Here is a 15790-nt window from a genome sequence, read left to right on the forward strand (position 1 = left end):
CAGAGGAGCAGGAAAGCTGACATTTCGGGCCTAGACCTTTCTTCAGACCCTTTTTCTGAAGAAGGATCGAGGCCCGAAACGTCAGCTTTCCTGCTCCTCTGATGCTGCTTGGCCTGCTGTGTTCATCCAGCTCTACACCTTGTTATCTCAGATTCTCCAGCATCTGCAGTTCCTACTATCACTAAATTTACTGGGTTAGTTTTGAAATTCATAGAATACTAGAATTTAAAAGCACAGAAGAAGACCATTTGTCTTGTCTCTTCTCCATCTGTTCAGAAATCACATTCTCTGCTTTCCCTATTTATATTTCAAACTTTTATCAGTCATTTGAAGGAGTCTTAAAGCTTCAATTAAAATAATTGCAGCACTGCTGACAACAGCGTGTTGGCTGTTTTGGGAAAATGTTTGATTTCCTTGGTCGGGGTCATGTGATTGTTTTTGGGAACTATCAAATTTACTGTCATTCTTTGATAATTCTGGTCTCCATTATACATTAGTTTATGTTCTGACTTACTAAATTACTTTGTAGCTGTTATATTTCATGTCTTTACTTTTAACTTCTTTAAAATACTAATGTTTCCAATTTTCTAAGATATTTTAAAAAAAAAGCACTGTCCACATATTGTCCACAATGGGAAAAGTAAAGACAAAGTAATGTGCTTGGATCTCTGAGCAGAGATTTCAGTGCACGTCTGGAACTTTGACACCAGACTTCCAGGACTTTAGGCCAGCTTTAATTGCCCATCCTTAGTTGCCCTTGTGAAGGTAGTGATGATCCATGCCACCTCGCAACCAATGAAATCATTGTGGTGAAGGTGCGCTCACAGTGCTGTTTGTACCAAATTCCAGGAACTTGGCTCAGCAACAGTAAGGAAATACAACATAGTTCCAAGTCAGCTTGTTGTATTGTTTGGAGAGAACCTGCAGGTGATGGTGCTTCCATGCAACCAATCCATTAGATGTCATATTATGCTTTCAGTTCTCTTTCCCAGATCTTAGTAAGAAGGAGTTTGCAGGGATTGACAGTGCTAGGTTTGTTGTCATTTCCGGTGTCCTCGACAATGGGTCATCTGATTTCAATCCTTCTTTGGATTTCATTGCAGTTTGATGCAACTGTGGCTTACTGAGCTATTTCATGGGTGCTTAGGAAATAGCCACATTGCTGTGGGGCTTGAGTCATCTGTGGACTAGAATAAGTAAGGACAGCAGATTTCCCTCCCTAAAGGATGCCAGTGAACCAGGTGGGGTTTAACAACAATCAACAGTGGTTTTGCACGTTGGTTTTTAATTCCATATCTATTTATTTAGTTGAATTTAAATTTCACCAACTACCTTGATGGGATTTGTACCTGTGTCCCCATAACATTAGCCTGTGCTTTTGAATCACTGATCCAGTGATATTACCATTAACCATCACCACTCGTGATATTTTCAACATTGTTGATGAGATTACATAGTGTAAGACTGCACTTTCTACTCAATAGTATTTTAAATTTAAAAAAAAATTGATGTTGTGGTACCAGTAGATCCAACTTCATGATAGAGTAGAAATGGTTTTTATTTCTTTGTTGTCCAATTTACCTGCTAATCTGATAAATTGATCATAACTGCATACTACATATTCCACCCATTGAAACAATGACAGCCAGGAATTATTTCCACAAATACTTCCAAAGTTTATATCCCTTAATTTTTAAACTGGTCTCATCAATGCGTCTGCCACAGAATGTCATGTAACCAAAAATGACAGATGTCAAGTTATTATCCATTTTGTTAGAATTCATTATTTATTTTGTTTTAATATTGTCCTAGGTTTGTGACATTTGTGCATTATCCAGTTATGCTGCCCTTTTTTAGTCATTCATTGAACGTGGGCACAGCTGGTTGGATGGACATTTATTGCTCACCTCTAATTGACTATGAGAAGATAATATGCTGCCTTCTTGAACTGCTGCAGTTGTAGGGATGTCAGTAGACCCATTGTTAGGAAGGGAGTTTAAGGATTTTGACCCAGTGACAGCAACAGAATGGCAATGTAGTTCCAAGTCAGGATTCTGTGTGGCTTGGAGGGGGACTTGTAACAGGTGACATTCCTATGCATCTGCTAACCTCCTTCTCTCAGTAGTAGGGATCCTGAGTTTGGAAGGTGATGTTGAAGGATCAATAGTACTCAAATCTAAATCCAAGTTGACTTTTCCCAAAGTCAGAAGTTGCTAGAAAAGCCATGTTCGAACGCATGATCCTGTCTGTTTTCAATCGCAAATTATGGTCATTTGATTAAAACACATGTCTCGGTTTCAGAAGTTGTGGGTTCAACTATCACTCGAGGGCCTTAAGCACAAATAGTTAAGGATAACATTCCATTGCAGTGTTAAGTGATAGCTACAGTCTTCAACTGCCATCTTTTGGTTAAGAGGCCCTCTCTGTCTGTTCTTCAAATTGAATGCAAAAATCCTGTAGCATGACATTGAAGAAAAGGGAGTTATCCCTGGTAATTTGGTCAATATTTATCCCTCAACCAACATATAAAAAAAAAGTCTAGTCGTTATTACATTGCTGTTTGTCCCTAAATTAGCTACAACATTTCATGTAATATAACAGTGACTACAATTCAAAAGAACCTCACTGACTCTGTGCTACTTTGTGGCACTCTGATGTCATGAAAGGCATGTGGATATGAATCTTTTCTAGACATGTAGATGCAGATTCCTTTATTTATTGTGAAGGCACAGACAAAAATGAAGTAGTTATTTTAAAAGCAAAATACTGTGATTCTGGAAATCTTAAACAAACTCAATGCTGCGAAACTCACCATCTGTGGAGAGAAAAACAGTTAATGTTTTGAGTCTGGTATGACTCTTCAGCACTGTTACATATATTAAATCATTGGCTAATTTGGTTTGTGAATACACAGCCACTTGTCTTCCAGTACGTTGGTATTATCAATTACACACAGTAGAAAACTGAATTAATGTCACAAATGAAAGCTTCATGTTAGGTACGCTCATGTTCCATAAAGTTCTAACCAATGGAAAAATATGATTGACACTTCAATATTCCTGTTGTATGGACAACCTAACTAAAAATACCTGCATCTTTTTTATTAGAGCTGCCTTGGGGTTTCTTCGGAAGAAATTACTCTTCTATTATCCCTAAGAAAGATGTTGGAAAGGATCAAACCTGTGAGAAAGCACGTTTGTTACAGGGTATGTATGGATAATAAAAAATTAAGCGATAAGGAAATGCATATTTTTCAGGAGTTTATTTTGATTTGTCAATAATGGGAACTAACTTGCATGCACCCATGCCAAAATCAAAATTTTTTTACTTTCAAACATAATTCAAATGTTTGACAGCCTCATAGGATAATAACTGAATCTATTTTATATAGTTTTTGAAAGATCCGTAGTTAGCTATAGCTAGACATTTTACGTCGTAACTAGATGTTTTATTATAAACAGAAAAAGATTTGTAAGTTATCAGGCTTTTCTGCTTCTATTTGTGAAATAAACAGAAATACCTGCTTGTGATAGGAACCTAGGAATTAGGAACGGAGTAGTTAATTCACCCCCTCGAGTCTGCAATTTAATGTGATCAGAGCTGATCTTCTCCTGGTCTCAACTCCACTTGCTCCCCATAGCTGTTTATTCTGCTTTTCATTAGAAACATATCTATTTCTTTCTTGAATCTGTTGATTCTGCCTACATGGCACTCTGGGGCAGAGAGTTCCACAGATTCTCAACCCTCTGAGAGAAGTAGTTTGTCCTCATCTCAGTTTTGAAATTACATCCTCTAACTCTGTAGCTATGATTTCTTGTTTGAGATGGTCCCACAAGGGAGAACATCTGTTCAACATCCACCTTATCAATCCCATTATAGCATTTTATATATCTCAATCAGATTCCCCCACGCCCCACCATTCTTCTGAACTCCAGCGAGTACAAGTCCAAGCTATTCAACCGCTCCTCATACAACAGCCCTTTCATCCCTGGAATCAACCTGGTGAACCTCCACTGCAACCATATCCTTAAGTAAGTAGACCAAAACTGGACACGGTATCCTGGGTCTGGTCTCATCAATGCCTTATACAATTGTAACAATACTTCTTTACTTCTTATAATCCAGTCCTTTTGCAATAAATGCCAGGATTCCATTTGCCTTTCTTATTTTATGCTGCACCTGCATACCCCCTTCCTACGATTCATGCACTAAGATGCCCAGATCCCTTCACATGGATGCACTTTTGAGTCTGCTTCCCTTTTAGTTATTATTTGCCCATTTTTTTTTTCTGGCTAAAATGGACAACCTTGCACTTATCCACATTAAACTACATCTGCCAGATTCAGTCCCATTCTCCTAGCCTACCAATATTCATCTGTAAACTCTTTCTCTCCCCATCACAGCCTGCTTTCCCATGTATTTTAGTATCATCCATGAATTTTGCTAAGTTACACTTTGTCCCTGCTTGCAGATCATTTATACAGATTGTAAATAGCTGAGGTCCAAGAACTGAACCCTGTGGCACTTCATTAGTTACAGTTCACCATCCAGAGAAAGTCCCATTTATCCTGACCACCTGCTTTCTGTCAGTCAGCCAGTCCTCTATCTAAGCCAGCAGTCTACCCCTGACCCCCTAGGATCTAACCTTCTGGTTCAGTCTTTTATGTAGCACCTTGTCAAATGCAATCTGGAAGTCTAGATATACCACATCTAGTGAAACCCCATTATCCACCTTCCTGGTTACATCTTCAAAGAACTCTAGCACGTTTTTCAAGAATGACTTGTCCTTCGTGAAATTGTGCTGACACTGATGTTTTATTTTAAAGTAGGTAGTAGGTAAAAAGCTCTCTCTCTGTCTATAGTTTTAGTATAAGTCTAGATGTTTAAGAGTCGGAGGGTTTGAGCTATAGGGAGAGCTGAATAGACTGGGGCTATTTTCCTGGAACATCGGAGGCTGATTGGTGACCTTTTATAGAGGTTTATAAAATCATGAGGGGCATGGATAGGGTAAATAGACAAAGTAGTTTCCCTGGGGTGGGAGATTCCAAAACTAGAGGACATAGGTTTAATGTGAGAGGGGAAAGATTTAAAAGGGATCTAAGGGGCAGTTTTTTCACACAGGGTGGTACTTGTATGGAATGAGCTGCCAGAGGAAGTGGTGGGGGCTGGTACAATTACAAGATTTAAAAAGCATCTGGATGGGTACATGAATAGGAAGAGTTTAGAGGGATATGAGCCAAATGTTGGCAAATGGAACTAGATTTATTTAGGATATCTGGTTGGCATGGATGAGTTGGGCCGAAGCGTCTGTTTGCGTGCTATATATTTCTATGACTCTAACAGATTGTGTGAAGGTTTCTTGTAAGTTTTCAATTGTGCTTATTTAATTATAACTCTGGAAAGACACACACTTCCTTGGATAGTCTTTCTTACCTATCTCTTCTGGGGTCCCCTGCATAAGTTGATCCTCTGACTACCAGTCTCCTACTCTTTCTCCTGATCCACTGCTTTCTTCTGCTTCTGCTGCAAGTTGTCTTCTCTCCTTTCTCATGAAGCAGGTCTGCTTATACCCTCTTAGGCTCCAGTCTCATGTCCTCCTTTCTCACGTGACTGATTTCTTTTTCCTTGTACACAGTTGTGACAGTACCAGAGTAGTTTGTGTCAGAATTGCAATTCCTCACTGGCAAGCTGTGCTATTGATTGGGGCATTGTACTTGGGGTCAAGGTAATTTTTGCTTAGCAAGTATCGGAATTGTCACTTTGTAAGTGTCTTATGTGGTATTCTGTTCGATCATATCGACTATTTTGTTTGCTTGTTTTTTTCTTGAGGTATCTGATCAAAGTTTCAAATTAGATTTTTAAATTTTCAATTTCTTTGCTTCACATGGCAGTTCTCGAAGCTCGAATGCAACAGCTTCAGGCAGATAACATCACTGAAGTGAAATGTACAGAGGTGCAGTTTGTGAACCGACTAAATGTAACTCATGATGAAAGTCACAATGATGCAAATAATCTTACTTTTCTGCCAGATCAAGAATTTAATAAATCTCTTAACGTGAACACGGACACACTTGTAAAAGAAAAAGTAGCCAGAGAACAGATGGGAAAAACATGTCACATCAAACCAGTAATTCCAAAAACTACCTCAACTCCAAGCAAATGGATAGAAAAACTAAACAAAGAAAAACGTAACAAAACCAGGAGACAGCTTAATATTGTGAAAAAAATGAAAGAATCGAAAGAGTCTCTACCACTGTCAAGCACTAGGTGTGTTACTGATGTTAAAACCACTGCAAAAGGTAGAAAAAGTACATCAAAAGACAATGTTGTAAAGACACCAATGACACATAGAGCCAGACATTCAGTAATGAATAATCCAGAAGCAAAGTCCAATGCATTACATGACTTTTCTGTGGAAGCTGTTCTTGCTGAAGTGGAAAACCTCGACCAACAGCTTAATAATTGGGAGCCTTCTGCTAAACTGCTTGAAGATGAAGAAGGCAATAAATATGGTGACACTCAGCGAAATATTTTAAGCTATGTTGAGGCATGCGCGTTCATTAATGATCTGGACAGAGCTCATCAATGTGTCATGTTTCATCATCGGATTCTTACTCGCCGGAAGCAGTTGAATATTAAGATTTACAGTGTTTTAATGCATCTGTGGGCTAAAAAGGTTAGTAAATTTGTAAATACCGTTTGAAAGAAAAGTTGTGCTATTTAAAATATTTGTTCTGAAGTACTCTTTCTGTGTCCTTTTTTTATTAACTTCAAATTTATTAACAGCATTGCTACTTACCTGAAAGCATGCTGGCTTCCTCTTCATGGAAATAGCTATAGAGATAGCGGGTGCACTGGTAATAATCTTCAAGAAATCCTTAGATTCTGGAAAAGTCCCAGAGGATTGGAAAACTGCTAATATTGCCTTTTTTATTTTTAAAGGAAAGGAGTCAATAAACATGCTACTACAGACCAGTTACCTTAATGTCTGTTATTGGGAAAATGTTAGAAAGAATGTAATAGCAGAGCATTTAAAATCATATGATCAAGCATAGTCAGCATGGCTTTGTGAAAAGAAATAATGCCTGACAAATCTATTATTGTTCTTTGAGGAGGTAACAAGTGGAGTAGATAAATAGGAAACAGTGGGTGTAATGTATTCGGATTTGCAGAAGATATTAAACAGTTTCCACATATTAGGTTACTTAATAAGGTAGAGCCCATGTATTGGAATTAGTATATTAGCATGTAGAGGATTAGCTAACTAGTAAAAGGCAGAGTTTGGATAAGGGGACCATTTTCAGGATGGTAACCTGTAACTACTGGAGTTATGTACTTTACAGGAAGAATAAGCCAAATATTATTTAAATGGAGAAAGACTATAGAAAGCTACAGAAGAGAGAGATTTGGGAGTCTTCATCCATGAATCAGAAAAAGCCAGTTTCCAAATTCAGCAGGTGATTGGAAAGCTGATTGAATGTTGCCCTTTCTTTGAAAGGGAATGGATTATAAAAGTAGGGAAATTTTGCTATAATTGCACAAGACACTATTTAGGCCACAGCTGGAATACTTATCTAAGGAATTCTTGGTTCAGCGTCAGGAGAGAGCACGCGGGGACTGCTGGCTGTCGGAGGGAGGAGCAGCAGAGCAGAGGTGAGAATAAGAGTACCAGAACTCGGGGCACGAGCTGCAAAAAAGACTTGATGTCACAGGGAGGCTGTGACCTGATTGGCTGGTAGGGAATCTGCACTAAACTTGAAAAAGAACCCAGGAAAGAAGTATCAACAAATTTAATTAACTCATTATAATAAATTATATAAATTATTAAGGTAATTAACTAAGTAGAAATGGCTGGACAAGTGATGTGTTGTAGCTGCATGATGTGGAAGCTGGCTGATCCCATTGCGAACTGCAGTGACCACATCTGCAGCAAGTGTTGGATGCTAAAGGAACTTCGGCTCAGGGTTGATGAGCTGGAATCGGAGCTTCATACACTGCGGCACATCCGGGAGGGGGAGAAGTACTTGGACGCTTTGTTTCAGGAGGCAGTCACACCTGATAGATTAAGTAATTCAAATTTGGTCAGTAGCCAGGGACAGCAAGGTGTGACTGTAAGCGAGGCAGGAGAGGGATCCTGCAGTCAGGAACAGAGGAGCTTTTGACCTTGTCCAACAGGTACAAGGTACTTGCTCCCTGTATGGATGAGGAAAAGGGCTGCAGGGAGGATGAGCCACCTGACCACTGCACCATGGTACAGGAGGTCATTCAAGAGGGGGGAGCTAAAAGACAAGTGGTAGTTGGGAATTCTATAATTAAGGGGATAGATAGTATCCTTTGTAAGCAGGATCACGAGTCTCGCATGGTGTGTTGCCTGCCCAGTGCCAGGGTAAGGGATATCTCTGACTGGTTTGAAAGGATATTGGATCAGGAGGGGGAGGATCCAGTTGTTGTGGTCCACACCAGAACAAACAACATAGGCAAGACGAGGAAAGAAGACCTGTTCAGAGATTATCAGGAGCTAGGAACCAAATTAAAGAACAGGTCCTCAAGGGTTATAATCTCCAGATTACTGCCCGAGCGATGTGCTAATTGGCAGAGGGACATGAGAATAAGGAAAGTAAACACATGGCTAAAAGAGTGGTGTGGGAAAGGGAGGTTCCTTTTCATGGGGCACTGGCATCAGTATTGGAACAGGAGCGATCTGGACCATTGGTGCATTGGGATAGTCTCCACCTGAATCGAGCTGGGACCAGTGTTCTAGCGAAAAGGGTAAATAGGCTGGTCAACAGGACTTTAAACAAGAAAGAGGGGTGGGAAGGGAATGGTGAAACTTGCCCCAGTGAGAAACAAAGCAGCAGGTTAACATCTGTAGTGGTGGATTCAACTACGTGGAAAAATATGAAAGGGAAGAAGAACTCAGGAGAGGTTATTAAAGTCTCCAGCACAGACAAATAGTACACAGTGTTTGGAAAGGTCTAGCAATCAAACACTGGAAAAACTAATGACAATGAGAAGAGGGACAGTTAATACAGGATTGAAGGTATTATATCTGAATGCACGCAGTATAAGGAATAAGGTAAATGAGCTTGTGGCGCAGATCGAAATTGGCAGCTATGACGTGGTGGGCATCACGGAGATGTGGCTGCAAGGGGATCAGGATTGGGAACTGAATATCCAAGGATATACATCCTATCGAAAAGATAGGCAGGTCGGCCAAGGGGGTGGAGTTGCCTTATTAGTAAGAAATGAAATTAAATCAATAGGAAGAAATGAAGTAGGGTCAGATGGTGTAGAATCTGTGTGGGTAGAATTGAGGAACCGCAAAGGTTTAAAAAAAAAACCATAGTTGGAGTTGTGTACCGGCCTCCAAACAGTAGTCAGGAGCTGGGGCGCAAGATACTTCAGGAAATAGAAAAGGTGTGTAAGAAATGCGAAGTCACAGTGATCATGGGGGATTTCAATATGCAGGTGGACTGGGAAAATCATGTTGGTAGTGGATTGCAAGAAAAGGAGTTTGTGGAATGTCTACAAGATGGCTTTTTGGAGCAGCTCGTTGTGGAGCCCACAAGGGAACAGGCAATACTGGATTTAGTGTTGTGCAATGAGGCAGCCTTTATAAGGGAGCTTAAGGTAAAGGAATCCTTAGGAGGCAGTGATCATAAGATGATAGAATCAGAGCTAACGGTATTACAGCTGAAATAAAGGTGACTACAGAGGTATGAGCGAGGAGCCTAGCTGGAAAGACAGTGGAACAGCAATGGCAGGAGTTTCTGGGAGTAATTCAGGAGACCCAGCAAAAATTCATCCCTAGGAAAAAGAAGCATGGTACAGGGAGGATGAGGCAACCGTGGTTGACTAAGGAAGTCCGGGATAACATAAAAGTAAAAGAGAAAGCATATAATGTGAAGAAGGGCAGTGAGAAACCAGAGGACTGGAAAGCTAACAAAGACCAACAGAGGGCAACAAAAAAAAATGAGGGAGAAGATTAAATATGAGGGTAAGCTAGCCAGTAATATAAATGAAGACTGTAAGAGTTTATTTAGGTATATAAAGGGCAAAAGAGAGGCAAAAGTGGACATTGGACCACTGGAAAATGGTGGAGAGATAGTAGTTGGGAACAAGGAAATGGCTGAAGAAATGAATAATTACTTTGTGTCGGTCTTCACGGTGGAAGACATGAGTAATATCCCAAAAATTCAAAAGAGTCAGGGCAGAGCTGAGTATGGTGGCCATCGCCAAGGAAAAGGTGCTAGTAAAACTGATTGGCCTGAAAGTAGGTAAATCACCTGGACCAGATGGATTACACCCCAGAGTTCTAAATGAGATAGATGAAGAGATAGTGGAAGTGTTAGTGGTGATCTTTCAGGAATCACGAGTCAGGGAGGGTCCCAGAGGACCGGAAAATCACTAACGTGACACCCCTGTTTGAAAAGGGAGTAAGGCAAAAGACGGAAAATTACAGGCCGATTAGCCTAACCTCGGTCAGATTTTGGAGTCCATTGTAAAGGATGTGATTTCTGAATATTTGAAAGTATCTGGTAAAATAGGGCAAAGTCAGCATGGTTTCATCAAGGGGATGTCATGCCTGACAAATCTGCTAGAATTCCTTGAAGTAACGAGCAGGTTAGACCAAGGAGAGCCAATGGATGTTATCTGCCTGGACTTCAAGAAGGCCTTTGACAAGGTGCTGCACAGGAGGCTGCTGAGTAAGATAAGGGCCTGTGGTGTTAGAGGCAAGGTGCTAGTATGGATAGAAGATTGGCTGTCGGGCAGAAAGCAGAGAGTGTGGATAAAAGGATCTTTCTCAGGATGGCAGCTGGTGACAAGTGGTGTTCTGCAAGGGTCAGTGTTGGGACCACAACTTTTCACTTCATACATCAGTGATCTAGATGAAGGAACTGTGGGCATTCTGGCTAAGTTTGCAGATGATACAAAGATAGGTAGAGGGACAGGTAATATTGAGGACATGGGGAGGCTGCAGAAGGATTTGGACACATTAGGAGAGTGGGCAAAGAAGTGGCAGATGGAGTACAACGTGGGAAAGTGTGAGGTCATGCACTTTGGTAAGAAGAATAAAAGCGTTGACTATTTTCTAAATGGGGAGAAAATTCAGAAGTCTGGAGTGCAAAGAGACTTGGGAGTTCTAGTCCAGGATTCTCTCAAGGTAAACTTGCAGGTTGAGTCAGTAGTCAGGAAGGCAAATGCAATGTTGGCGTTTCTTTTGAGAGGACTTGAATGTAAAAGCAGGGATGTACTACTGAGGCTTTATAAAGCTGTGGCCAGGCCACATTTGGCGTATTGTGTGCAGCTTTGGGCCCCATATCTCAGGAAGGATGTACTGGCTGTGGAGCGGGTTCAGAGGAGGTTCACGAGAACGGTCCCAGGAATGAAAAGCTTAACATAGGAGGAATGTTTGAGGACTCTGGGACTATACTCATCGGAGTTTAGAAGGATGAGGGGCGATCTAATTAAAACTTACAGAATACTGAATGGCCTGGACAGTGTGGATGTTGGGAAGATATTTTCATCTGTAGGAGAGACTAGGACCCAAGGGCACAGCCTTAGAGTAAAGGGAAGACCTATTAGAATGGAGATAAGGAGAAACGTCTTCAGCCAGAGAGTGGTGAATCTATGGAATTCACTGCCACAGAAGGCTGTGGAGGCCAGGTCATTGAGTACATTTAAGACAGAGATAGGTTCTTGATCAAGGGTTACGGGGAGAAAGTGGGAGAATGGGGTTGAGGAACTTATCAGCCATGATTGAATGGTGCAGCAAACTCAATGGGCTGAATGGCCTAATTTCTGCTTCTATATCTTATGGTCTTATGAAAGGTATACTGACATTGGAGGCAGTTCAGGGGAGGTTCATTTGACTGTTAGCTGATATGGAGGGACTATTTTCTGAAGAGACACTGAGTAGATTGGCCCTGTACCCATCGGAATATAGAAAAATGTGATGTGATTTTATTGAAACACAAGATTTGTAGGAGATTTAACAGAGTAGATGTAGAACAGTAATTTTTTTTCTTGTGGGAGAGTCTCAGGAGCAGAGGGAGTAATCTCTGAATAAGGAGTCACACACTTAAGACAGGGATTTCTCTTAGTAGTAAATCTGCAGAAAACTGTCGAGCCACAGTCATTAAGTATATTCACAGCTGAGATGGACAGATTTCTAATTGGTAAGGGGACCAAGGGTTATGGGAAAAAGACAGGAAAGTGGAGTTAAGAATTATCAATTAACAGTGATCTCATTGGTTGAGCAGATCTGATGGGTTGAATAGCCTACCTCTGCTCCTACATCTTATGATCTTATAAAGTGTTTTTCTGACTGCTCCAGACTTTTTATGGGCATTTCATTTCGTTAACCACAATCTAGTTCTTAGTGGCCAGGAATTCACATAGTACCCTTAGTATGCCATTAATCAATTATTTTACTAACAGTCCACAATATGACTGATCTGGAAAATGGAACTGCCCTACAGAAGGATTTTGGGATACCTTGTTGGGATAAAGTACAGAGGGGTTCATTTGGTACTGGACCTTGCCATACCTGACATTGGCGTTCATTGTACTGACGGGTGTTGTAAGGAGAAACTGTTCCATTTTGCAACACTTACATTTCTTGACTTCATGAGTACAACATTTCATGACAAAACAGTGGGAGGATAATCAGGATTTTTTTGTCAGGATGATCAGTTGTGTTTTCTATGATGTTGTGTCAGCATTTGGCAAGAGCAATATGGAGTTTAGGGTCAGAGTTTAAGATCATTGAGGGAAAATTGATATTTTTCTACACTCGACAGCTCAACAACCCACATTCCTAGTCTATTTCTAGCACTTGGAAGCTCCTCAGAATTAATGCTCTGTTCTGAGTCAATTTGAAGGAAACGACTCTTTTTCTTAATTTGTTGTAAATTGCATCTGCTTATTTTTGCCCTTTTTGTTACACATTTTATATTTTTTGTTTTAATTTTCTCTTTTGACATTTTGGTCCTCCTTCTCTTGTCTATTTTCCAACTATTTAACTTAGATTGGCAATGTTTCTGTTTTTTTTCCTTGAAGACCAGCAATCAAAAAAGTAACCTCATGCTTTGCTTGCAGGGTTCATTAAGTCAAATTGGCAACCTGTTCAGTCTGGTGGAAGAAGCAGGGTTGAAGCCAAGTTTGGGATGCTATGTGGCAGCATTGGAATGTATGGGGCGCATGAAAAACTGCTCCCCCTGTGTGATTGAGAGGTAAGCAGTGACAGTAAAAATTGGGGAAAAATGTCACAAAGATACAGCTCTCAATTGTTCAAACTCTTTCTATTAGCACACTTGGAGCAAATTATAACTATATGAAAAGTGCTGTTTGACTGCAGCAGAACTGATGACACCAGTGTCGTTCATCTATTCTTTGTAAAATATTGAGGCCTTTGATAACCTGGATGTTTTTCTCTCAGTACTTGAAGATAGCAAAACTGCAGTAATTGATAAGATTCACTCAATAGATTATTGGATTTACAAGCTCATTTGGATATATTTTTGTTAGCTTTTTACTTAGTCGCAAGAATCTTAAACACCTATTCGAGAGTGGAGAGCATGGATAGATTATTTCCTTCTAGAGATTGTGTTAAAAATGAAGTGAGGTGTATTCTCAAAGAATACAACTTGAGTGGAATTTAAGCATAACTGCAGTTAATTTGATGTTTTATCTCCTTCCAGGCTAAAACATTTTTGGCTTGGCAATGACTATTGAATATCACACGTTTGAGTACAGCGCAAATACTTTATGTACTCATCAAATTCTCTGCTTGTTCAGTGGTGATTTTAGCTGCTTTTTTAAAAGAGGCAACATTGATACAAATATATGAAGCATTTGTTTGATCGCATTAACTAGAATAAAAATTTAGTTTCATCTTAAAGTAATTAGACATGTTTATTTAACAGCTTTGAGAGAAAGTTGAGTGTGAACGTGCCAAGGTCGTTAGTTAATGTTGGCATCTGCGTATGATAACCCGAAACTAGCCTTGAAATCTGTTGTATATACTTTCTTTGTATACTATGTATCACTGTGTACTGGTAGGAAAGTTCAATGCATTTCTTATGGCTGTGTATTTTTCCTGATTTTTCCTATCAATTGTGTAACTGACCAGGACTTTCATAGAATTGTAGAATTCCTACAGTGTGGAAACAGGCCCTTCAGCCCAACAAGTCCACACCGACCCTCAGAGCATCCCACCCAGATCCATCCTCCTTTAACCCACCGAATTTAGACATCCCTAAATACTACGGGGTAATTTAGCACGGCCAATCCAACTAGCCTGCACATCTTTGGACTGTGGGAGGAAACCCACACAGACACTGGGAGAATGTGCAGACTCCACACACAGTCGTCCAAGACCAGAATCAAATCCAAGTCCTTGGCGCTGTGAGGCAGCAGTGCTAACCACTGTGGTTCATGTTCACTTCTCTGTTCAGAGATTCACTTTCTGGCTTACTCTTGAACTCAAAAATTGGCCCCTTTATGTGCATAATTACGTAGTCTCTCTTGACATCTCTCTTGGTAGAAAGTGTAAGGTCAATTTCTACATTTTAAAAATTCATTCACAGAGAGTGAGCATCTTTGGCAAGACCAACATTTCATGCTACCTGTAATTCCCCTAATAAGGTACATTCACGGTGCTATAAGGATTGCTAATACAAGTTTTTGACTCAGTAGCAGTAAAAGAAATGGAAATTTGGTTCCAAGTCAGGATGATATCTCACTTGAAGAGGAACATGCAAGTGTTGGTGTTCCCTTGCACCTGGTGCCCTTGTTTTAGCTAGTGGAGGTCTTGGGTTTGGAAGGTACTGTCAAAGGAGTCTTGACAAGTTGCTGCAAGAATCTTGTATAGGGTGTACAAAGGTGCTGATCCAGATGAACTGCATAGGGTTGATATTCTTAAGTGTTGTTGGAGCTGCATTCCTCTTGGTCAGTGGAGAGTATTCCTTCACACTGCTAACTGAAAGATGGTGGACAGGCTTTAGGGAGTAGGGAGGAGAACTATTCGCTACAGAATTCCCAGTCTCTGACCTACTCTTGTATCCACAGTATTTATATGTGACTGATCCAGTTATGTTTCTGGTCACTAGTAACAGCAAGATGCTGATAGTAGGGAATTTAGTGATAGTAATGCTGTTAAATGTCTGAGATATGCTTCAGTTAATGTTTGCTGAAGATAGTCATTTCCAGGCACTTGTGCAGCATGAATTACAAGCCACTTTTCAGTCCAAGTTTGAATGTTGACCATGTCTTTCTTTCTTACGGGCATTGACTGCTTCAGTAGCTGAGAAGTTGCAAATTGTACTAACTGGAGAACAAATTATGCTAATAACATCTATGTTTCTGCATTCTCTATTAATTCAAAGGCTGGTGCACTCTGTGGTAGCCTTATTGACATGTGAATGGAGAAGCTAAACTTTATGACAACAAGATGTATACTCAACCTTCTGGGCTCCTGCAGAATCTTGACTTCAGCAACCTTCCCAGCTGCCATCTGAGATGAAATGGAAGATATGGAATCTCTTGTATTCCTGGCATGCTGAGATGAGGTCTTTTCTTGCATCCACTCCATTGTCAAGATGATTTCCCTTAACCTTTGCAATGTTAGAATTTATCTCATTCTTCTGTTTATATTCATAGAAGCTTTAATCCATAGCTTCTTTATTACTTTTCTCAATGCTCCCACAGCTCAACAGTTCACAAATTATAGCGTATTTGACTTCATGTTCATGTTCATGTTCATGTTCATGTTCATGTTCATGTTCAT

At 40.2% G+C, this 15790-nt stretch overlaps 1 protein-coding gene across 3 annotated transcripts in view; it reads left to right on the forward strand.

Moving 5' to 3' along the window:
* Positions 1 to 15790, forward strand: part of polrmt (polymerase (RNA) mitochondrial (DNA directed)) — a 105978-nt gene that overhangs the window by 4500 nt on the left and 85688 nt on the right. For all 3 annotated transcript variants that reach the window (XM_048614137.1, XM_048614139.1, XM_048614138.1), the window contains exons 2-4: positions 3108 to 3206; positions 5892 to 6676; positions 13102 to 13235. In XM_048614137.1, coding sequence (XP_048470094.1) covers positions 3108 to 3206; positions 5892 to 6676; positions 13102 to 13235 — 1018 coding nt within the window. The remainder of the gene's footprint in view (positions 1 to 3107; positions 3207 to 5891; positions 6677 to 13101; positions 13236 to 15790) is intronic.

This window comes from Rhincodon typus, chromosome 29 (assembly GCF_021869965.1).
Source record: "Rhincodon typus isolate 14 chromosome 29, sRhiTyp1.1, whole genome shotgun sequence".
Taxonomy (NCBI): domain Eukaryota; kingdom Metazoa; phylum Chordata; class Chondrichthyes; order Orectolobiformes; family Rhincodontidae; genus Rhincodon; species Rhincodon typus.